The 26,827-nt window shown below is 31.9% G+C and overlaps 1 protein-coding gene across 1 annotated transcript in view; it reads left to right on the forward strand.

The window, feature by feature from the left end:
• The first annotated feature begins 755 nt into the window (after positions 1-755).
• Positions 756-26,827, forward strand: part of LOC127708185 (uncharacterized) — a 73,143-nt gene continuing 47,071 nt past the window's right edge. Inside the window, exons 1-6 of the mRNA XM_052213034.1 lie at positions 756-890; positions 6,899-7,620; positions 20,219-20,312; positions 20,987-21,085; positions 21,788-21,859; positions 23,653-23,958. Of these exons, the coding sequence (XP_052068994.1) occupies positions 6,922-7,620; positions 20,219-20,312; positions 20,987-21,085; positions 21,788-21,859; positions 23,653-23,958 (1,270 nt within the window). The 5' untranslated portion in view covers positions 756-890; positions 6,899-6,921. The remainder of the gene's footprint in view (positions 891-6,898; positions 7,621-20,218; positions 20,313-20,986; positions 21,086-21,787; positions 21,860-23,652; positions 23,959-26,827) is intronic.

Here is a 26,827-nt window from a genome sequence, read left to right on the forward strand (position 1 = left end):
TAAAAGATCAGGTTCCAACTCTATCAGGCAAAGTTGAAGTTTTATAATCATATAACTAATTACGTGCTACGAAACTGTTACATGTACATCTTTAGACTTCATTTTTTCGGTTTGAACATTACAAGGAAAGGTTAAATCCCCAAAAGAAAGATGGATGCAACAAATCTACTAGTATAACGTTTCATTTTCCCCTTTTGGCACTTAGTGCTTTGTATCTGTTTTTCTAGATTTATAAATTGTTATTTATGGACTTTTTTGTCAATTTATTTAGTATTTTTTTCTTCATGTTTTATATATTTGTAACTTGTACATAATGTAATATATGTTTGTAATAAATAAGGAGCTCTGATTATATTACGTTTATTTAAATTTAAATATGGTAGCATTATGGCAAATAAATAAATCTTTGCAAAGATGATCGACAGAAATAAAGTCATAACGTGTGAAGTGCCACTAGAAGGTTGTAATTGTAAGTATGATAGGGATTAAAACAATGCCTTGCTAGAAAAACGTTAAACAAATGGTCTATATATTATATCCATGGATATAATAATACATGAACCAATATTGTTGCTCGTATAATTTCTATCAATTACGAATGTGCTGCTTCATATAATATTGTGTTTTTTGTAAGCACGATTTCATGTTTATTGTTAATTTAAATGTCGATTACAATAAAGTTTATAGCATGTATAATGGGCTATTTGAAATTGATCTAAATTTACCTACATAATCCGTAATTGATATGTCCCTGACGTCAAGTATGTCATATTTTGTTTCGTAACAATTTAATCTTTCATTTAATACATATACCGTAAGAATAATAAGGTTGAAAATGGATATGAATATTTGGTCGAATAAAAACATTGTGCAACATTCAGATTGAAAAGGTAAATATGAGAAATCATAGTCATAGTGTTTTGGACTATTACTGTCACCTGAATTTGTATATTTGATTATGATTAGAATATTTCGTAATGAAGCATAGATAAGTGAATGTTTCTGTTGTTCTGTTTAATTTTGTCAATTGCGTGTTATATAAGGTAAATCCATGTTCTGTGTTTAAAAATAATCAAAACAATCCCCCTTCCACAAGGAAGAAAATAATGTAACTTAATTTACCTGTATTATATAACATTGTATGAATAGATATTTATTGTTCATTCAGAGACTTCCAATATTTTCTTCCAGACAGATGACGTTTGGGTTTCAACAAAGGGACACTGACTAAACGACAACACGTAAATCACAAAAGAGTTATTCACAAAATTATATCAATTACAAGATTATCAAAACTAGACTACTATATATGCAATATAAAAAGCTCCAAATCTCTTTGAGTCTAGGAAACCTGAAGATGAGACAGAAACAAACGATATGCACAAGGCACAAAACAATCCGGAGTTTCTTGTGCATTTCAGGTAGCCAATATAAAGAGAAACATTTTGATTTTGTATTATTAGTTTTTGTTCAGTTGTCGTTTGAACATGGTCCCCTAGGATTCTTTCTTGAAAAAAAGAAGATAGGATTGTGTTATATTTTTTTTATCTGCATTAGTATTTCAGAATAGTACTGCATCATACAATGTTGGTTTCATGCTATTACAATTTATTTTTCGGAATAGACTATTGACATATGTTATAAACTGTATCTTTTTGCAAAACAATCTAGTTACTTTTTACATATATAAAACTACAGTGTTACTTATTGAAAGCAATAATTTCGATTTCAGTTGTCATATTTGTACGAACTGTTATATATGCTTTTCTTACTTTGGTACTTTTTTGTATTATTGTTTTTCTTTTTCAACTAATGCGAGAGGGTTAGCGTTGATAGTGATGTGCACTCTAGGTATAATTATTCAAATGGTAATAGACAGATCGTAAGACCAGTTTGTTTGAAGTTTTATGAAAATGGTTTTGTAAGCACGATGATTTGTTTAAAAACAATGTTATGATAGATTTTTCTGGATTTTAGATATTAAGCGCAAAGACTTAATGCATTGTCTTTGTGATATCAAAAGAAAGTGTAAATTGTTCATTTTGTTTCTACTTGTACTTTTCTATAGTTCTTGATCTTGTTTCAACATGCTTTTTTTTATCAATTTATACAGAACTGACAAAAAAAAAATTTAAAATGTTAATTGGATGATATAGAAAACTAAATATAGGTAAATGATTGATCAATTCAATTTTCAAAAGTACTTTCCAAAAGGATTTGAACTCGTCTGTTTTATCATTTTCTTCTTATATACAAATTGTAAACTGAGAGTATTTACTAAATCAAACAGGTTCAATAAATGCATCCGAAAAGAAAATCCAGATAAGGTTTCTGAAATGCCATTTCAATTTATCTATAATTATTTGCAAAAAATGAGATGAAGGTGTAGTTTATAATTGTGTTGAAAGCTGAATTGTGCAGGTTTTGGTGGCGTTCTATGCATTAATGATATTTAGACAGGTTTAGATATGCATAATGAGGGGTTAAGCGCACGATAAAAACTTATTTATTCCATAACCATATCAACCAATTTTATGTAATTAATACGTTGATCGTTATTGTTCGTCACATTGTATGTTTATTTTTCAGATACCTCGAGAGTAAGAGCTTGTAGTGTTTTGATATTACTGTTAATTTTGTTTTATAATTATTTCTTTTATCTATTTATGTATTATATAGTCCAAGTACTACAATTACTTGATTGACACACAAGATTGTATATTTGATCATCGGATTAACTTTATTTTTTTACTCTTTTTTATAAATCATTTTAACATTCTTATAACTGATTTGGCTTTGCAATTGTTTTTAAAATGTAGCTGTGACGTAAATATTTTGTTTTAACTCTCCCTTATTTTTCAGAAATGGAGAGTTATTTTCTTTGTTCATCTTCATTCTCAAAAAAGTGCTCACCCATAGAAATAATTCTAAAAGACGAAACGCGATATGGAATGAAGATGAACACTTATTAAAATGGCTGATATTCGATTTTTTTCAAAATTAGGATCGTAGTAATACAATGGAAACCAAATATCTCATTATCAACAGGTTTTATTTGCGAGTCGTACTTCTATCGTATAATATAAAGTATCGTATTCACTAAAATTCCACAACATTATCCACAATTAGTTTTCCGATGCAAATCTTGACTGAATTTCTGTCACGTATAGTACCAGATTGAGTGCCATTCCTCTTCTGTGCATCTACAAAATATCAAATGTTTTAACCCAGTCGAATTTTTTTGTGATATTGAACACATTAACATCATTCAATAAGGAAAATTAGAAAATATATTTCACTTAAAAGATTCGCTTTTAATTTTACCGTTCAAGATATCATTTCCTTGCAATATTGTGGTTTAATAGAATAAATAGTTAAAGAAACTGAAATGGTCAAATTGGCGTATTCGGTATATTATTTGAATAAAGAGTAATAGAGCATGAACTTTGTGAATGAAACAATTGAAGATAATAAAGAGAGTGTTAAAGAGGTTAAAAGTGCTTTTGATGAAATTCGACCCGAAAATGATGTCACAAATAACACTATTTTCCGATTACAAGAAGATCCTGAAGACTTATATTTTGCGACACAGTCATACAGATAGTTAACTTGCTAACTAAGCATTTTGAGTGGTCAAAATTAACCTGCGACAGGATTAAGGACTGCTCTGGCCAGTTCTAGGACCACAATCAAGTTAACTTGAAAAGCGGACTTGGTCCTAGGACTGTTTTTATGACTGCCGAAAAGTTAACTTTGATACAGGTCCGCTACTATTATAAGTTAACTTCGAAACCAGTCCTACAATAAGGTAACTTTAATTTGACAACTCCGATCAAACCAAACCTGATCTCAAGTTAACTTTTGGCTTGGCTCCTCAACATTAATTTAACTTGTAACCAGGATGCTCTGCATCGATTTATACAATATTTTTAAATGTCTTTGTTTCTTCATATAAACAATATGAATTAAAAACATTTGTAAATAAAGTACGCATAAAAGTTTGCTTGTTATACAAATTTCTCTGTGAATCGCCTTTTTATAAATTGGAAAACGATATTGGTTACACTGCTAACGTGCATTGAATGTATATTTCAATACATATCGAATTCTTTAAGTCGTATATACATATATTCTATATATAAAATGTTTACGTTCTGATCTGTTTTAAAATGTAGCATATTAAATCTTTTAAAAACTTGGTTATCAGATAAAATCGATAAAAAATGACAATAACGCATATATAGTACATAGATTGTATAAAATAATCAAGATAAATGAAAGCAATATTGGTGTACATTTACTAATATCTGCATCAATTAACAGCTAGTGCAATCATGTCCTCTTTTATTCATATATGTAAATCATTGCCAACAATCAGCAGTTTTCATATCTCACACTGACTAGTTGAACAATACTATTTGACCGCATCAACCAAAACTGACAATATTTGCACTTTTTTATGCCAATGTATATAGCCACATGATAAGGGAACGACCAAACAAGGTCAATGCGTGAGAATCTGATTTTCACTAGGATGCCGCTACATGATAAAGACGAAAAAACTGAACAAACGGAAAAGATCCTTGTTAACTTTATTGTTCAACAGTTTAAACTTCACAGACTCGCTGAATACGAGCGTGCTCATCGTTTTGGAAAGGAATATGTTGAAAAATAAAGATGAATCTGTTAATTTTGCAAATAAGCCAATTGTATGTACATTCAAAAACATTAAAGAACGTGAGTTTGTTAGAAAAGCCGTTAGTGAGTTGGGGGAAACCGGATTCGGAACGACTAGTGAGCAGTTTCCAAAAGAAATTAATGACAAGCGAAAAACTTTATGGCCTTTCTTTCAAGAAGCAAGTATACAGGGACAAAAGGCTTCTTTAGGGGAGATCGCCTCTTCATAGATGGGTTTGCATTTTTCTCTTCAGAGAAAACCTATCAGCAAAAATCAGAAATGTCAAGACAATAACCGAGACGAAACTACAAAGAAGAAGGCGCTCGCCCAAAATAAACGCCAAGAAATTACAACAGCAGACGTTTCCAAATGAAAAATGAGGACATCCCCGGAGGCATATCACGGCGTTATTCTTGAAATGTTTAGATAAAATCAAAAAGTATTTTTCCACTTAAGTTTAAGACATATAAAACAGTATCCAGAAATGTTTTTAATGATGCGTTTTTTTTTCTAAATTAGCGAATGTAGGGAAGAATAAAAAATAATTGCAGTTTGCTTGTATTGCTATTTTAGACTTTTCTAGAATATGCATAACATTTTTTTCCGTTGTTTTGAGGAAAGGGAAAGAAAAAATGTTGAGTTATGCAAAAAAAAAAAATGGTTTGAAATAAAGAATCATATTTTATTTCAGATATGACTTATAATCGAGCACACCATTATACGTTAAATACAGTCCTTGGATGAATGGTGTAAACTTCCCACTAACACCATACACCATGATTACAACATTCACCATACACCATTACACCATACACCCTGTGCCATCACATCATACACGTTACACCTTTGCACCATACACCTCACACATTACACCATAATGCAATTTAATTTCAAAGAAAGCGTGCGACTACAAAATTATTTATTTATTCAAAAAAACAAATTTTGATCACAATATTGTAAATTAATGCATAAAATTAAACATCAGTTCTTATCAATATTTTGCATAGTTTTAAATGTCGTACACCATTCATTCACACCATTCCCGATCGCACGTTACACCATTACACCATTCCCCTTACACCATAGCACCATACACCTTCTACCATATATTGCACCATATGCCATACACCATTACACCATACACGTTTTTTTGGAAGTTTACACCAACCAAGGGCTGTAACATAGACTAGAGTGTTACATACCTGGAAATGTATTCTAGTTGTACCATTTAATTTTTCGTAGACGATTCTACATCCAATATTAATTAAACGAAAAATACACATAATCCATTCACTTATATGCCTAAATACTATTTTTTTCTTTCCCTATATACCACTCAAATACACAAAAAATGTTCTTTCAATCACAGTACAAGAAAAACGTGCGTATCCAATGCCTGAATGAACTGTATTTAAGATCTTTTTCTAGTAATTATTCTACTGTTCATAAATACGTTAAGTGAGTAAATTGTCAGAATGATATGAAAAAAGAGAGGCGAAATATAACGAACGGCCATTCAAACTCATAAGTCGAATATAATTTGACAACGCCATGACTTTAAAAAAAAAAAAGACAAGCAGACAAACAATAGTACACAAAACACAAAAAAAAAAAACTAAAGACTGAGCAACACGAACCCCACCAAAAATTGGGGGTAATATCAGGTGCTCCTGAAGGAAAGGCAGATCCTTCTCCACATGCGGCACCCGTCGTGTTGCTCACGTTAGCCTGTGAATTATTGGGGACAACATGGGGAAATTAAAAAGAAAACCATAACAGAAGGAAATAAAATACTTAAAAATGTTAACAGTTGAAGATTTTTTTTAATATTATTTGTGTATTTTAATTTACCGAAAGTCCAAACAATTGTCATTTTTTGTTATTTTCTCTATAACTGAATCGAGCGTCACTGGTGAGTCTGATGTAGACGAGATGTGAGCCAGGCGTACAAAATTATAACCCTGGTATCTATCTTCGATGATTTTTTATTCAATCTCTTCTCATTTTTTCTTTGAATATTGTATAAGCTATACAAATAAAATCAGACATTAAATTTGTGAAAATATAAATGGAAGATTACCTTAACTGTCTAAACGTTTTTTTCAACTTGCAAAAATAAATAAGTGTTGGAAAATTGGCAAAGCTATCTGTGAATACAAAATAATAATCTTGACAAGCAAATAACATTTCTACCTATTATGTATATTTTTTTTTTGATAGCTAGCTAAAATATCTAACTCAAGATGGATGCAACTCCATCGGACAAAGAGTTTTGGAACTACATGAAACTTCTGACCTTCACTCTTGGAATTGGAATGGAGGTTTTACACCATTACTTTGAACAGAAAATTTTGAATACTATGAAGTTTTTCGTGTTTATAGATCGATACAAACATAATTTGTTTCACGAATGTTACCCTAGAGTGCCATGTTGTCAGTGTTCTGAAAATAGTCTTGGTTTGTCTTCTAAAAAAGGATGTCTAGACAAACTACAGTTTCAGTCATTGTTTAATATTGCCTGTCCAACTGAACATGACCATTATCAATTAGGACACAATAATGAGATCACCAAGGAGTGTTTGTGCAGAATCGATGCAAAAAGGTCCAATGATGTTGACTGTATGGATATAACTCTAATGTATGCAATTCTCAAATCATGTTTTATAAACAACAATATGTCCATACATGGACATCCAAAATATTTTGAAACTATCAAAGAAACGAGGAATTTTTTGGCACACACAGCTAATCAACGCATTTCCGAATCTGAGTTTAACAGTAGACTGACTGAAACTGAACAAGCTATTTTAGGAATAGCTAGTACAGTAGGAACCTATTTTGCAAAAGTGAACAAGAAAAAAATAGATTTATTCAAAATAGAAGAATTATCAATGGACAAAATCAAAGACATCATCGAGAGCAATGCTGATGATGTTAAAAAGGTTAGTAGAACATCACCGTATTTTTGTTTTAATCAATTTCTTGAAAATGATACATGGGCTTTTGAAAAGTTACCATAGCAATTTATGTAATTGTCTTCACTGAGATCTGAACCCGTCAGATTACATTTATTAACCTTTGACGATTTGCACTGTTCTCATTGTTTTGTCTTTTACTATGAAAAAAAATATTTGGTTTAAAGGCTACTTGATAAACGCTTTTAGGAAGACGCGTCATCCCCTTTCAATTTATTATCATACGACATTTTGTGAAGAACGAAAGTGAAATGTGAACCCACTAATACCCCCATCACACTAGGACCACGATCCCGCTACGACCTCAGAAATTATGAAAACTTTTGGAAGTCGTAGTAAGATCGTGGTGATCGTGCCAATGTCTTCTTGATCGTGGAGGTCCACGACCAACTTTGAACATTTTCAAAACATTCGTGTTGCAGTCGTGGCCAAAATTATTCGAAGTAAAAGCGTATGTAGGTAGTAGTAAGGACTTAGTAAGATCGGGACGGGCATAGACACATAGTATTAGAAACATTGTGCAATCTGGAAGCCAATGGAGAAGATAACGCTGCGACCTTACTACGATTTCACTACGTCTTCTTTACGCTTCTACTACGATATTGATACTACGACGAGGAAGACAATAGTACGCTGCTACTACGCGCTTGTCGTTCTTAGTGCGACCTTACTACGAAACTACTACGACCTAGCCACGATAGTTGCATGATCTTATTCAGTTGATATAAAACTAGAGGTTCTAAAGAGCCTGTGTCGCTCGCCTATGTCTATGTTCATATTCAACAAAAGACACTTTCCAACATTGTAGACAAGAATAGAATTCATGAAAAAAGTCTCTTTTTTTTGCTGATCTTGTATTGCTGATCGTTTTGTAACTTATAAGTTTCTCTCTATCTTCTTTAGTTTTTGCTCAAAACATAAAAAAGGGTAAAATAATCCTCCTTTAAGGGTAATCTCTCCTATAAAGAGTGATAGTCTACTAACTATATCGACAAAATTTGAATGGGTGTAGATCTTACCTTGCCGATCATTTTGTTATTCAAAGTATCTATTTATCTATTTATCATATAAAGCAAAACGCAAACAAATTGGTTAAACTCGTCATCCAAGGACAGTAACTCTAATTAGGGGTCGACTGACGATTTCGACCATAAAAACCTTATCTTGATGATCATGTTTGTCTGTCATTTATGTTTTATAGTTTTCAAGATAAAAAGCAAAAATGGAAAAAAAATAGAAAATTTGTCATTAAAGGGCATTACTCCTATGTGAAGTTGGTAGAGATCAACATTCTGAACACTTTCGCAGTTGTCAGTTTTTCTTTTTTTTTATAAGCTTTTCAAAATAAAAGACAAAACTTGCATACATGTATAACCCCTATGTTCAATTTTTAGCCATGTCGACCATGTCGACCATCTTGGTTCGCAGGCGCGGTCATCGGACACAATTTTAAAACTAAATACCCGAATGATGAGTGTGACCAAGTTTGGTTAAATTTGGTCTAGTAGTTTCATAGGAGAAGATTTTTGTAAAAGTTAACGGACGACGACGGACAACGGACGCCAAATGATGAGAAAAGCTCACGTGGCCCTTTGGGCCAGGTGAGCAAAAAATTGATGCAATAGCTTCTACCTGTAGTTCAACCATGGACACACACGAGCAAAAGAAGAGCGCAGTGACAACGTAGTGGAAACGTAGTAGAGTCGTAGTTCGAGCGCAATGACATCGTATTTGAGTCGTGGTTCGATCGTAGTAGACTCATATGGAGATCGTGTAAGTCGTTGTTAAGTCTGAGTAGACGTAGCATAAAGTAAAATCACAAAAATACCGAACTCCGAGGAAAATTCAAAATGGAAAGTCCCTAATCAAATGGCAAAATCAAAAGCTCAAACACATCAAACTAATGGATACTAACTGTCATATTCCTGACTTGGTACAGGCATTTTCTTATGTAGAAAATGGTGGATTAAACCTGGTGTTATAGCTAGCTGAACCTCTCACTAGTATGGCAGTCGCTTAAAATTCCATTATATTGACAACGATGTGTGAACAAAACAAACAGACACAATAGGTAAAAATGTCAAAAATTGGGGTACAGCATAAGCGTGACAAGATTTTACTAGGATCATAGCAAGGTCGTGGTATGAACGTGAAAACTAAGAAATAATTAATAAATTAATTAACTCAACTGAAAAATATGAAAATAAAATGAATTAATATCGTATATATTTGTGCACTATTCTATATATGCTTGAAAATCATAAAATTTTCAAGCATATAACATGTCGATTAGACCATTCTACCATTTCAAACATTTGAAAGCAATAAACCTGTTCGAAACGATATTGGGACAGTAGCAATATAAAACTAACAGAAAGACTCAAGATCATTCTTATGTAATTGACATAAACAGCTAAATATATTCTATTACTAACGGTTATCAGAAACCATTTAAACATGTATATGAACATGGTATAAAAATATGCAGATGCTGATTGAGTCTATGTGTATTCAAAACGAATAGAAGATCTTTCCTCAGTGCTATGTTAACTATGATAAAAAGATAATTGTAAATGTCTGTCGTGTATAGTGTTTTAACAAAACAAGGAAAAAGTCATTCAAGACGGCAACATGATACAGTAAGTATTACAGTTAAAGGGGCACTAGCTGTCAAATTCATGTTCACCGATTTGACTCAAATTCTCATATTCGACTTATAACATACTAAAACGTATGTCCAAATAAAAAAATGCTAAAATAAACAATTTACAATGCATAAACTCGAAATTATGTATCAGCATTTCGTGTGTACTTAAGTCTGGACGCCATCTAATTAACCATTAATTATCGAACAGAAAAAAAAATCCTATTTTATTTTTTTTCTATACCTCGCAGCTAGTGCCCCTTTAAGCCACTTTTTGAGGTACGTACATGTATGTTCGAAAATAAGCTCATTCTGTAATGCAAATATGTAAAACATACATGTACCTCTCTGATGAGAGCTAAATAAAAAAAGTAATACTTAATTTTAATATTAAGGAGTTCATCTTTTGTTTGTTAACTGCAATTCAATGAAAAGTGGTTGACTGCCTGCTGGTATTTGATTTGTAATTACAAAAACCACAAACGATTATCTAAATGTTAAAATGGGTTACTCAAACATGTCCAATTCAGGAATATGATAGTTGTTTTTAACTCGTTCCACTAATTGATAACGTTTAATTTTGTCATTTTTATATACTTTCCCCCTTTTGAATTTACCTTGGAGGTTGGTGTTTTTGTAGCTCCTATATTCAATACTCGAATCTTTTTTATCATATTTCAAACACGAAGTAGGTGCTCAAAATAATGAAATAACAAATATTAGACTTCCATTTGTACATGCAACTGGTAGCTTTTGATTTGTTAACAATACTTTTAGGACAGGCTATTGTATCACATTACATAGGTTAAAATGATTCAACATCCAGTCAGTATTCTAACGGTACCAATTGAGCATCTATACTGGTAGACTCAATTTTTCACTTCAAAGAAGCTAGTACTCTTCCCCAACTCAAATATTGGGCCTTGATCATCACTGATGAGACATTACATTTCTAAACGAGGAATAGTAAAACTGATTTTCGTCTTTTTAATTTTATGCAATGGTGTTGTCTTTCCTTGTTTTGATAGTTTGTATCATCCTTTTCTCATATTGTTTATAAGCTGTTTCATGCATACACTTAATATATTAAAATGGTAAGTATCTAGTGTGTGCAATTTTGATTTACATTTGTACAGGAAGTTGACCTTCTTTTGATAAAGTTGTAGGAACAATGTTTGTTCTATCAGTCGACTTGTTTAATCAGTATATCTTTCTGAAATGTTATATAATTTTTCATTAACTAAAATTAACATCTAAATTGAATGAAGTAAAATGATAATTACTGTTAACGATGTTGTAATTTTGTAAATACTTCTCGTTGGGCCAAGATTGAAAAAGGTTACTGATTCTCACGGACAACAAATGTGTGTGTTTAATTTTTCTTAAACTGTGGGACATTTTACTATAAGTACGGGTTCTATTAATTGTTGAAGGTAGAAAATTGTACTCTAGTTGTTTATATCATCGCTCTCTGGTAGCTGATGGACAGGTTTATAATTGTTTATCATACCACATTTCGTTTGATATAACGAAGATTCAATCCAATGAAATACCAGATCGATCTCCAATTTATATTCCATATTTCAACTTGATTGAAAAAAAAGCTGAAATGATTTCATAATAAAACATTGACATGAAAAAAAGACAAGCTTTAACAAATAAAATAAAAGAAAAACGTTAAATTGAGTATATATTTTGAAATAAATAGGACAATACATAATAGCAAACATACATTATTCCTCTGAGTTATATCAGCTCTTCAACTCAACGATTGTTTTGTGTTTAGGATCTCCACATGTCATAAAGCATCACTTACGCACATTAATTGAAATAAATTGTCCAAATGTGCATTTGTTCAGTAAAATCGATGCCGTTTATCTTATTTCTTACACTGTTTCGACATTGGTGCCAGTATTAGATCATGCATTTATAGACTATCCCACTCCCCAAAGGTTTCTTATGTTACATATCAGTTGACAACGGCGAGATTTTTGCAAACCATAAGTCCTTCATGGGTTCAATGAACATTACATTGAGCAGCAAATCTGAGGACTTACTTTTTTTGTATTGGATACCTAAGCTTCACTACATTCCGTAAAAACAACGGTACATTACCAGCTCATCGGCATGTTCTACAAAGGAATCGTTCTTTAGATTGACAAAAAATCTGTCCAAAGTGAAAGAGGGTTTTCGGAAATACTGTGAAACTGTTTACTCGCGTAGTGGTATTAACCATATGTGCATTTTAAAAACCATTAAAGAATTTCTGGATAATTTTGAATCTCGAACCTTCTTTGAAATTCATTTATGAACACTTTCGATTCTTTAACACTGTATACCTCCATTCCCCATGTGAAATTAAAAAATCGTCAAAAATAAACAATTCACAATGCTTTTCTATATAAAAATGGTATCATACGCTAACAGGGGAGATAATCTTACAAAGGGTAACATTTAAATGCCCCTGATTTAACTCCCCTGATAAAAAGCCAGCTTACAAAAGAGGTGGCGTACAAAAAAGGCCACTTACAAAAGGTGGCATATCATAAAAAGGCCACTTACAAAAAGTAGCATATCATAAAAAGCCATTAACAACATAATGGCAAATATCATTAACATAAAATTACAAAACCCGCATCATATTTACATGTACAAGGTGGCAAGTTATTGGGGTAGGGGGTGGGATCAAAAATTGTCTAGAGAAAATTTGCGATCTTTCTTGTCGCAGATTAATTTTTACGTCAGAATATATCTGTTATCTGATTGGTTGGTTAAAATACAGATTAAATATTTATGCCATTTACACTCAGTTCAAATTGACTGTTTAATTCAAAAGAGTTGTCCACATAGACATAAATGAATTTATAACATAAATAAGATTTTATGTCTAATGTGATCAGCGTTATAAATGTATATCAAAGCTGAGGATATCAAATGCAGAATCGAAGCCACTCTATGACTTAATATCTGAGTGCATGAACACTTATGTCAGGACACACTTTGCTTGGTTTTTTGGAGGCGAATTAGTAACAAGGAGAAAGATTCCAATCAAAATTTCATTTATTAAAAACGACGATTAAAATTATTTACAACAACAGGGGAGATAATCTTACAAAGGGTAACATTTAAATGCCCCTGATTTAACTCCCCTGATAAAAAGCCAGCCTACAAAAAAGGTCGCGTACAAAAAAGGCCCAAGCGAAATACAGGTTTTACTTAAAGCTGAATGAGCCCAAGCCATCCAAGGTGTGTCTTGAGTTACGGAATATTATTTTAACTTTTTTAAAGATATAATTGACACATATAACTAGAAATACTTCAGATATACTATTAAAAGTACTACACATATCAATATAAAAAGTAACTATTTGTTAATGAGTAGGCAAATCCTGGCCTCAACAGTCTGTATAACAGAATCACTGAGCAGACATATTTTATATCTGTAATTAAGCTTAATAAGCCTTGAATGTATGTTCAAATGAAGACATTGAACATTAATAGTAACAGTTTTTGAGCCGCCAGCCATTCAATGAGTTTCAATATATATAAATTGCATCTTTCATATTTCAAAACTATAAACTAGAAAATGTTAGCAAAACAAAAAACATCAGTAATATCATGAATATATCAGATCAGAAATACATACATGAAATATAATACATCAATATATGAACATTATAAAATATTGATGACGCACAGGTCTTCTAATACATTATTTCTTGTTTTGGCAAAAGATAATGGATGTATAAAAATTTTCAACATATATACATTCATGTAGAATTTTGAGCAGGCAAATCCTGACCTCAAAGTCAAAACCAGTTCTAACAATGTTCACACCTTTAATGATTTAATCAAATAATGACTAATTATGAAAAACAATCAAAATGGTGACCAGGCAAATCATGACATAACCTTATGAGTTAGTGTTTTCTGACTGAACATCAACATATAACATGCGAATAGATTCAAATCTTATATATCTCTATAATGCATTTGAATTCCAACGACCCAGCTTTTGAATTAATTTCTCAGAATAGGCTAGGCTGGCAGCATTAGTTGCTGCACCTTTACGAAAGCTATGTCCCTTGTATTGAGTAGGATTCAAACCTATAAAAGTAATTAACCTTTTCATCTGTTCGGTCACAAAGTGTGCAGATACATATTGTCCATTGGTATGTTGAATTAAGGGTCCCCTATTATGCGTAAAAGTGTTCACGAAAACATACAGTGTATTAACAGGACAAATTCTAGGGGAGCTTGGCAATGCTGACAAGAAAATTGTTACTGATTTATTAGTCTTGTTATTTTAAAAAAAAATTAAGTGTTAATTCAACACCCTTTAATATGCCCTTTTCCATAGTAAACAAATTATCTTGACGTTGAAGTACTCTCCCTGTAGACTGTTTTGTTCTTAAGGCAAGCTCTCCTAGCCTACAAAATCCATTAAATGCTATCAAAAAGATAGTTTTTAATAGGAGCTGATGAACATAGAGTCTGACTACTGACGGCAAGTTTATGATCATCTTGTCAAGGATTGCTTTTGTGATTGGTAGTCTTGCGTCTGCAGATGGGGTTAGATTTTCACAACCTTTCAAAGCTTTGCGAATAATGAATAAAGCTGTAGGGTCCTGAATATTTAACATTTTATGTACATAACTTAATGCAGATATATGTGATGCTTTTGTCATGTTTGTAGCAGGTTTTAAACCTTTACTGAACAAATGGCCAATAAAGTTAGCAACATGAGCTCGCTGCAGTGGCAGAGAGATCTTTTGGTGACAAAGAAATTCAATTAACTTTTGCCTTTTTTTTGGTATGAAGCTTTTGTAGAGGGAGTCAAGCTGAGCATAATAAATGTTTGGCTTTATCAGTCAAATCTCCAACAAATGTTGGGGAATCAGTACTCTTATCTTGTGGTAGCCTACATTCCATTATATTAGAATCCAAATCTATACCATAAATGGTTATGACTGTTGTAGGCAAGACCGTTTATTCCTTTTTAATGAGAATTCACAGTCGATTACATAACAGAATGAAAGTTTGTGAATCATGGTAGCATTTTTGTGACTGAGAGGGACCAACAAATAAAATATCATCCGAAATATGTGACATGCCACCTGCCTTATATTTTGACTGCATTATCCACTGTAATGCTACACTTAAAGTCTCAAAAGTTTTCGAGCACTTCTTGCACCCATTGGAAGACATTAATCATAATAGAAAACCCCATTCCAGCTAAAACCTAAAAGATTGTAGTCAGATTTCTGTATTGGAATAATGCGAAATGCATTTTCAACATCGGTCTTAGCCATTCTACAGGATTGACCATATGATTTGACCAACTCAACAACATTATCAATAATATCATACGAAACAGCAGAATATTCGATAGGAATACCTAAGTTAATTGAATCATCTTTTGGGAATGACAAATCATGAATTAACTGAAATTTTCCATCTGACTTTGGAACCAAACCTAGTGGTGAACAAACAAATAATGAGAATGGAGGTTTTTTAAAAGGCCCAGCAATGCGACCACTTAGACTTTCTTTTGCCAATTTAAGATACACTGCATCTGGATTTTCAGTAGCTGATTTATGGTTTTTGCATTTTTTGTTTCTTGGTGTACCTTGAAAATTAAGTGAAAACCCAAATTTGAAACCTTGAACTAACATATTACTTAAATCGATATCATAACCCTGCCATTCCTTCTCTAGCAACTTACCGTTTACTGGTGTTAGTATTTTGTTTCTGATTTGACATTTGTTTGTTCTGTTGTGTATTTTGCTGTGGTTTGTATTCAGTACATTGAAATCTTGCGTTTGAACCTTTACAATAGTGGCAGACTTGCTTGTATGAGCAAGGTTTGTTGCAAGTTTGTTCTCTGTTAAACAAAATGCATGTTTTGACACTGTTTGGATGCATGTTTTTACTGTAGTATTGTGTATTGCCTTGGTTTTGAAAAGTTTTGTTTTGTCTTGAACATGACAGTTGTTCTCCATTCTTTTGATGTGTTTTATCATTTGATTTTGACATTTTATTAGGGACTTTCCGTTTTGAATTTTCCTCGGAGTTCAGTATTTTTGTGATTTTACTTTTTGCTGGTTGGGCACGAAAATTCTTGTTTTGGGTATTACTAGTATTGGCTGATTTAGTGTTAAATTCATCAATTAGTTTCCCCCAAGGTAGCTTAATCATTTCTCTTAACCTTCTAAATTTCTCGTCATATGTCCTCCAAGGCTCATCTCCATATACGTCATACACCTCTCTTATGTTATGACCATAATTGAGTAGATGCCTTGCTTCCTCTGGGGATTTCTCAATATAAATATCAGAAAATACAAGAAATGCAGATGTCCACTGCTCTATGGACAGTGGAGGTTTGTTTGACCTTGATGTATTATACAGGGAAAATTTCCTGTTACTAACACATAGACTAAATGGGTCTTCTACGTAAGAAGACGTTAGACTATTCATATCGATGAATTCATCCGACCATATTTTCTCTTTAATTTTTTGAGAAATAGTGGCTTCCAATGAGATGCCATCAGAAACTCGTATTCTAAGTGAATTTTCACTTGACATATTATTGTTGACTGGCGGCTCACCTGAAAAAAGTGTTTCAACCACAGCTTGGATTCTAAATTCTTTGGAAGTACTAGTACTGCATGATGGGTTATGATCAGTTGTTGAATCTTCAGTTGCAACTGTGCATGTAGGGTTCACCTGTATCTGTGATGCTCTCACCTCAAATGCTGCTAATGAAGGAATTGGAGAAGGAACACTTACAGTGTTTGCAGCAGGATCTATGTTCTGAGCAGATGTTAGTATTATACATGTATGATCTGTAGCAGTGACTGCATGTAAATCAGCCTGAATAATGGTACTGTTATAAGATGGTGGATTATTTATATTCCCGGACTGTAGCCGTATGATTTCAGCTGCCAATTTTGTGTAGTCAATATTGGTTTTTTGGTTTTTGCTGGTTGAATGGTCGCTTTAGCCGGACTTTCCTCGTTTGGGAGGCATTTCCTGGCAGTTTGTGGAGTTGAATTATGACTTTAGATACTGAAACAGAATTAGATTGTTAATATATTTGTTTGTGTGAAATATACACAAAAATGAATGACAATGGCCTATAAACTACTGTCCAAATGTGGTTTGGAGTACACAATGCGTACATGCATGATATTTATAGGTACAATGTACCAAATGTTGCTTATTTTGTAAGCTGAAAATGCCACATTTTAGTTCGACCTACAATGTGGTAGAATAGCAGAGTGTACACAATGTGCAATTGTGAGGTACAATGTTCCAATAAATATAAGCTCCAAATTGCATAGGCAGCTCAATACAATTTACAATTAGTAAAATCTATATATATATGTACAATGTACATAAAAATTCAACATGGAATTAAGCCTATATAATGTTAAGGCAGTTATTTATCCTGATAAGTACAATGTACTTAAACCTCTAGAATGGAGTTATATATAACAGTTTAATTTACCTAAATGTACAATATAATACAGTGTCACTGGTTGAATGTATGAAGTACAGCAGAACGAACACTGTTAAAGTATTTGCACATTCCAAAATAGTTAAGTGCACTCCATTTAAAACATAAAAAATCAAAATTGTCCCAAAAACCATGGTGGTGCCAAAAAGAAATTGCATTTTCATCATGCTCTTTGATTTTCTCTTGTTAAAGTGTGTTTATTTGGATAACGTTATCATTATATCCTGCATATGTTACAAACTCACTCCGGTATAACAACTGTCCAAAAATGACATGGTTTACATGTAAACTATAGTGTAAGTACATCGCGAACGCAAAAATGCCTTGAGCACTTTGGTATGCATTAGTTCTCCTATTTTCTGCATCATTTCCACCTTTTTGTTGAAAAATTATGCGAGGGTGATAACTAAAAGTACATAGTTGTTTTTGCTGAGCTAGTCTGGCTACTGTTAGTCAATCCTGTGCACGACAATTATTTAGAAAATTACTCTTCAACAAACGCAGATTATCAAATTTGTCACAACCATTCATAAAGCGATTTAGTCTTCTTATAAAGCTGTGATCCAATAAAGTTACATGTAAATATTTTCCATTCAAAGACTTTTCCATAACTGTTGACTAATGAACAAACTAGCTGTTTATTGCAGAGTTGTTTAGACTAAATAGTCGGTCACAATGTCACGTGATTTTCACCACAACATAATGTTAAGTGAATCTTTCGTAACAGAAACTATCACACGAATTGTTTCTAATACCACACGAACGTAAAGTTTCTAAAGTTCATAGCGAATATGACAAATTCTCATCTCAAGTTAACAAATATAATAAATGTATCGGTTATCTTCTTATATTTAGGAAAATCGTAATAAATATTGTCAGCATCAAGCACTAGTTCGTCGACCACGAAGTATGTGCGTGGGTAAATATAGGTCAACAAGATTGATTGAAGTGTATAAATTACTCACTATTTGTAACGAAATCTCGCTGAATAAATGATAATCCTTAATACAAATGATGTTTACTGTTTGCTGTGAATCAATTGTCACCAGAGTGTATATAATATCAATCCTGATCCTGATCAAAAATCGTCCAGAAAACATTTGCGTTCTTTTCTGTCGCAGATACATTTTTACGTCAGAATACATCTGTTATCTGATTGGTTGGTTAAAATACAGATTAAACAATGATGCCATTTACACACAGTTCAAACTGACTGTGTAATTCAAAAAAAGTTGTTCACATAGACATAGATGAATCTATCAAATAAATTAGATTTATTTTGGGATACCATACCTCATATTTTGTTAATAGTGAAGAAAATGTTAAAACATGCTACACTGAGGAACAAGTGATCAGTATGCTGGAGTTTCTTATTTACAACAGATTTATTGAATTTGGAAGTAAACGTTTTCAACAAATTGTCGGCATTCCTATGAGAACGAAATGTGCGCCTCTCCTTGCCAAGAATATCAAAGACGCCATATCATTAATCTCACATTCAGATACATAGATGATGTCCTTTCCATTAACAATTTAAACTTTTAGGATTTGGGTTCCATTAATATATCCTTCATTGTTAGATTTATAGCTCGCATTTGACATCATCGGTCATCTCAGTACCAGAATCTATGACAAACGAGACGATTTTAATTCTGAAATTAACAATTTTCCCCACCTTAGTAGCAATATACCAAATAAACCGGCATATGGGAAATAAATTTCTCAACTCATTCTGTATTCAAGAGCTTGCAGCTGCTATCCAGACTTTATAAAACGTCACCAGTGTCTGATCCGAAAGTTGATGAACCAGGGTTATGTCAAAGAACGTCTCGTCCTTTTTCTGAAAAAGTTCATCGGAAGATACCAAGTCCTTGATGATAGATATTCCGTATCAACTTCACAAATAATACATGATGGTCTTGAAGTATAGATTCTAGTCATAACGTTGTTTACCATCTTAATTAAGTGTTTATAGTGTACTTTAATTTGTCTTTGAAAATTATTAACCTTTACTATTAAGTCCATTTTTGATTATATCCTTTTGACGTGGCTTGGTACTTATGCTTCCCGCCAATTGCTATTTAGTTAGATTATAACACAATGACTTCTGTATCCCTATTTTTGACATTTTTACCTATTATGTCTGTTTCTTTTGATCACACATTGTTGTCAATATAATGGAATTTAATTTTACACTGTCACACACGTGAGAGGTTAAGCTAGCTATAAACACAGGTTTAATCCATCATTTTCTACATAAGGAAATTTCTGCACCAAGTCAGGAATATGACAGTTGTTTTCCATTGGTTTGATGTGTTTGACTTTCCGATTTTATTTTTCCTTGGAGTCCGGTTGATTTGTTATTTTACTTTTTGATAGAATATTGACTTGATACATTTTAGAATCTTTGTGTACTGATTGAAGAGCAGAAGAATACTACAGCGTTAGTAAAACATGTTAAAGATGAGATAATTCAACATTTTACAAAACACAAAGGTAATGTAATCGAAATTTGAAAACAAACCATGAGTTTAATTTTTTATTTCGTGCTCTTAACTGACTGATTAATACCAGGTTTGAGATTTACATTAAAACCACTTCATTGCAAATTTTGAAACACGTCTTCAACCTTTAATTTTTCAAGCATACGTAGGAGCATAACATCCAAAAAATAGATGTGAACATCTAGGAATTTTTTTTGTTATTTAAAGTTCTTTTCCCCATGTGTATTCCATATGTTACTGTTTTCACTCTGCCTTGTTTTAAGAACTCCTTTAGAAACTCTTTTGAATACGTTTGCAATATCTACCTTTTACATCATTATTAGTATTTAGCTATATTACTGAGATACTGAATATTCAGAGCAACACATTTTGTTTTCAACATAAAATGAGACAAAAAGGGCTTTAAATAATATTCTGTGTTATATCCACTGCGTTACGGTCTAGGTCATATTATTGAAATCTCCGTTTTGGTTGTAACGGTCTATAGACTATTATATGTTCTTTTTTTATCATGCATCTTTGTATTGTTATTGTTTGTACTCAATCGGTATTGACATTGTCTATGGTATCTTGATACAGTTTATAAACGAATATTTCGAACACAAAATGCATTTATTTATGACAAACTGATGTTGGGATCTCTAGATTTTTGTGTGTGTATTTCAGATGAATTGTCGACCGAAATTGGAAATCTGAGATTTGAAGTTAAACAATATACATCAGCAATGTCCACTACTTCGCAAAAACCAACGATTCACACACAAGGTATGTTAGAGTTATGTGAGATATGCATTTACTAAATGTTAAAAGTAAAACTTCGCCAAGCACACACCATATGATTAAAAGACATGTTTGGTGAACATCATTTCAGCAGTAACCCAACAACAAATTAAAAGTAAACAAGAAATTTCTATGGCAATATATAGTCTTTATAAACAATACACGATTTTTATACATTATCAATAATGGGTTTATTTAAGTTACGACTAGAGTTTATTGACAAAATCTCAGTCTCTAAGTAAAGTATAACATATGACATTTACGGACGCGGTAACTTATGTAAAAATCCTCCCCCAGTAGACTTAAGTACGTTTGTTTTATCATAGATTTATTTAACTCTACTCAGCATTCTATATAAAATATGAGAACATAAATCAATCACCGATTCAGAAACATGAACGGAACAAATTTTACAAATACGCAATCAAGAAGTAATGCCTCTTCAGCAATGATCAATGCCAAAATAATTAAGTGTCAAAAACCTAATAAAGTCTTTTAATTGATTGCTTGTCTTGTTTTTATACTGATATAATCATTTACGTTTGAATACCAAATTGTTTATTAAAGTTAATATTGACAAATCCACGAAACAAGCGCAATACAGTTGCAAAATTGGTATTCATATGTTGATTATGATATCATCTATGAAACTTGTTAAAACAAGTAAATTAATCATATTGTTGTCAGGTGAACCCCATCAATTAGAAGCAGCATGCAGTTCAAATAGTTCTGACGTACAAATGACGGAAAATGATAAAAGTAAGTTCGTAGCATGCTAGTGTTATTTGTATGTAGAGAGCATTCATTAATTATGCAGTTACTGAGTTAATTTGTCATTTTAGCCTGTTTTACAAATAGAAGGCAATACATGTGTGTCTTATTTTAGCTTTTAAATATGTGCCTTACTTCATCAATATGATTTATATGGTAAATTTCATTAAAATAAACAACATTTCATACATATCTATGGATACTTACTATAATTAAAAGAGAATGATATGGATAAAAAGGAAAGTTGATTTCAGATCAAAGAGACAATAACAAACCATATAAACACGACTAGGTTAAAAATAAAAAAAAATCACATTATTAAGAGCTCAATGCACGGTTTTCATCAAAAATATACCCAATAACTTGAGTCAATCAGATAATAAAGCGTCTATTAAAAAGATCCCATGATTTAACGGTATTTTTAACATTGCCATATAAGCGAGTGGTATGGCTAGCCATAAAACCAGGTTCAACCCACCATTTTTTCTTAAAAATGTCCTGTACCAAGTTAGAAATATGGCAGTTGTTATCAAATAGTACGTTTCTATATATGTTGGCGTTTGTTGTTGTTGCAGTTCGGTGTTCCTGTTGTTCCGTTGTTTTCCTCTTATACATGCTATAGTTGATGTGTTTCCCTCGGTTATGGTTAGTGACCCGGATTTTTTTTCGCTTAATCGATTGATGACAAATGAACAGCGGTATACTACTGTTGCTTTTTTTTAACAGACCCTTATACATGAACAAGTGCTGTTATAAAGGCAAAAGAAAAAAAAACTAGTACGACAGACAACCACTTACCTGTAGTAGTATTCCCTGATCTAAACTATAAAAGAGTCAAATAATCGAATATGTTTGTTTATTATCTACATAAGAAAATGCCCGTACCAAGTCAGGAATATGACAGTTGTTATCCATTCGTGTGATGTGTTTGAGCTTTTGATTTTGCCATTTGATTAGGGAATTTCCATTTTGAATTTTCCTCGGAAGTATGTATTTTTGTTATTTTACTTTTTGTTATGTAGATCAAATCTTAGTTTATGAGGCGCAAATGTATGTTAATCGATGCTTTTCAATCCATGTTGTTCGCTGTAACTTTGAGACATGAGTTTATCGCTTAACTATTTCAATTTACTAGCATTTCAATGTTTACAGCGTTTGTTGCTTTTATAGCTCGATATTAGATATATTGTTAAACATAGCTCAAATACTACAATGCTTTGTTTATATCATGTAACACTATGTGGTCAATAATATCAATGGTTCAATCACAATGATTTAAACTCATTACTCAATAAGGAAAAGCTAATGAACAGCACTCTTTGATCTGCAAAAATTAGTATACATATATAATATGTATAATAATTTGCAGGTTTGAATACCAAATGTACAATACCAATCTTAATAATATATCATAATTTTCGGAATAAATTACATAAAAAGTGATAAAAAAAAATTATATTAACTCCTAACGTATGGGCTCAAGTGCTACGACAGGGTAATATTCGCCTGCTTTAGATGCATCTAATATCACCCGGTTCCCAACTCACATCTTTTGTAAACACTAAAGCCAAAGACATGTCAAAACCGGCAATGAAGACATTGTTAAAAAGAATTGTGAAACTGACACAGTGTTAAGTTCATCGAATTCCTTCTTAGGACCATAGGAATTGCATAAATTGTTAGTTCATTTGTATTGTTGTTGTCACAAACAAAAAGCTTTTGCATTTACTAATAAAGATATAGGAACACTATGTATAGATACATAATATGTCTTTTTGCAGAAATCAGTAAATGTCGAGTTGAATGGAGGCTCGAAACACCAGACGAATGGAATTTAGCAGAAATCAAAGAAAATTTAGAAAATTGTTCTCATTTGTTACGACGCTATTTCGAAATAGAATTTGTTTATGTTGGATCTTTAGTTATAAAAACATTAGTACCACGACACATTTTGAATGATAGAGATCAAATGCAAAGGTCCGTACATTTATTTTTGGAAAAGGTTTTAGAAGTTTGCAAAATCAATACAGATGAATCTGCAATCATCAAAGTAGCTTTAATAGTATCTGAGGAATCCTGTTATCAAGGTAAGATATATTCAGACAGTTCACTATTCGTCTTATGCTTACTAAAGAAAAAAGTGTCTACATTATGCACATTGATCTTAATTTACCATTTATAGTAAATTAGTCAGACGAGGGTGAATCAAATGCTAATACAAGATGACTTCAAATATCGGTATGGGTGCATATAAAGGCTGTTCAATAGTCATCAATTTATTAAGTTAAAACAAATCCGGGTCACAAACCAAAACTGAGGGAAACACATCAACTATAACATGTATAAAAGGAAAACAACGGAACAACAGAAACACTGACCTGCAACAAAAAAAAAACGTCAACATACATAGAAATGAACTATTAGATAACAACTGCCATATTCCTAACTTGTACAGGGCATTTTAAGAACAAAAATGGAGGGTTGAACCTGAGTTTATGGTAGCCAAGCCTCTCGCTTTTATGGCAATGTAAGAAAGAAATTCTAAAATGACAACATTACGTGACAGGAATACAGTACAAATAAACACAAGAACACTCAGGACAGAGAAATACCTAAATTAATTATATAATAGTACATTACAACATGTAAACCACAGAATAACAACGGACCCCTCCCATGAATTTACGACAGTGCACCAGGACACCACAAACGAATTATAAACTGTGCATCACACAAATGTATCAACGCCAGAAAAAGTGACGTATTTTCTGTGATGTTAATATTATCACAGGTAAATTTCTACATATAGAAATGTAGGAAAATGGCCATTGTTACATTATAGTTCGTTTCTGTGTGTGTTACATATGTTGTGTTTTTGTTGTGTCGTTGTTCTCCTCTTATATTTGATGCGTTTCCCTCAGTTTTAGTTTGTAACCCTGATTTGTTTTTATCTCTCTCGATTTATGAGTTTCGAACAGCGGTATACTACTGTTGCCTTTATAAAACAGTTTTGTTTTATTGTAGACACGTACAAGAATATAAAATTGGGATTCAGGTTGTAATGGTGTTATTTTATGTATTTCCTAACCATGTTGGTTTTTCTTCTAAATCAAAACTGTGTATAAACAATAAAATCCTTAGCATATAGTTGCTTTAAACTAAAAATCATATATATGAAATTGCTGATTAATTATCTTAACTTTCACATACATATAGAAAAAATAAAAATACATTAACTGTTAAAAAAGGCAAGATCACATAAGACGAAACGGTAAACACAATTGAAAACAAACAACATAAACATAAACACTAACATATAATTCATTCTCATTATTAAATTATTTCAAAGAATTATTTAAATGCATTTATGTATCGTTTACACAAAATTGTCTCATTCTTAACTCAAAGAGTAAATGACAAATTGCTCATTTACCATTCTAAAAAAAAAGATTATTATATATGAAGATAAAAATAAAGTTGAGTACAACCAAGATTACTCCGAGCGCTCAAATTTTGTACAATTATGTTTACTCCACGTTTATGCTCTTTCTAGTAAACATACATGCATTGTTATATCGTAAACGAAGTCAAAATGGATTATTTGTGGTCCGCCTTATTAGATACATGTTTACCTTTTGTCCGTCAAAGTTAAACGATTTATTCAACTGATGTAACAAAATAAGATGTAGCGTGCAAATAAAAGAAAACGCATATTTACTTATCACAATAACTGTTTAGGATAAATTATACATTTTCCTTTTATTTTATTTAAGTCACTTGACTTAACAGTAGCATGGCTAATTGAGAATTACGGTTCGTGAAAAGGGCGTTACTTTACTGAGCACAAAATTTATATGTTAATGTATTTGCAAAATACTAACAATAATATGTCAAACCACAAGAACTCAAAAGTATGTTTTTCTCTATTCCAATGCTGTTGTATACTGGTCTGAATTTAATTAGGTTAATCATTCTGTGTCCATATAATTAGACTGTTGTGCTTTAGCTTAACTTAGGGTTGCCTATTTGTGGGTAGTATGTATTAGAGAATTTATAAGAAGTAGTAGATTTTCACTGCTTCTTATAAATTCTCTAGCTTAACCAATTTCTAGTAAAACGACTGTCTGTCTGACGCTGTTGACAATAGATTAACGCAATTTCATAATGATTAATTTCGTATTTTGTTTATTTCTTTTTATCTTATAATAGATGCAAATAATTATATCCACACGATTCACATCTATATTTAGACATTGGACAAGATGACATAAATTTAATATAACTTAAATGGGGTGTTAGCTCCCCCTTTTAACTCCAAATTTCATATAGGTTAATAAACATTTCATTTAATGTTCGATCATTACTAATTACTTAAATCGAATATATTTTGGTATTTATGATTTATATAAAAAGACATATATCAATATACAGAATTTATTTATCTTGTTTTGAAAAGTTTAAAACTTTTAATTACCAAAATTAAGATCCTTTGAAATTTATCTATATAGTATGAAGCACAACATTTTAAAATGTCTGAGGGCTTGCTACCCACTAGCCGGACTAATCAAAATAAGGTTAGAGCAACTGCCACAATTCTACCGTGTCATATTGCTTTCCAAAAGACAGTAAATGATGTACTAAAGGTTCTATTTGAATATATATATATATAAATTTTGTTTAAACTGTTTCCTTTTCATTATGTCTAGATTATTTTAGCGTTATTATATTTGGCATCCATCGTCAAAAAGTCAATAAGCTAGTATTATCCGTGGTTCATATTCCCTAATTCTTAGCGGCATTGTTCCTGCTTCAGATGTATAAATATGTTGATTTGATAATCTTTTAGTCAAGCTGTTCATGGCAGTGATCGTTTAATCGTTGGTAACGGAAGTCATGACGGTGATATTTGCAGTACGGAGTTCAAACCTTGGACCCGGACTGAATTTTTTTTAATCG

Source organism: Mytilus californianus, unplaced genomic scaffold (assembly GCF_021869535.1).
Source record: "Mytilus californianus isolate M0D057914Y unplaced genomic scaffold, xbMytCali1.0.p SCAF_7, whole genome shotgun sequence".
NCBI classification, from domain to species: domain Eukaryota; kingdom Metazoa; phylum Mollusca; class Bivalvia; order Mytilida; family Mytilidae; genus Mytilus; species Mytilus californianus.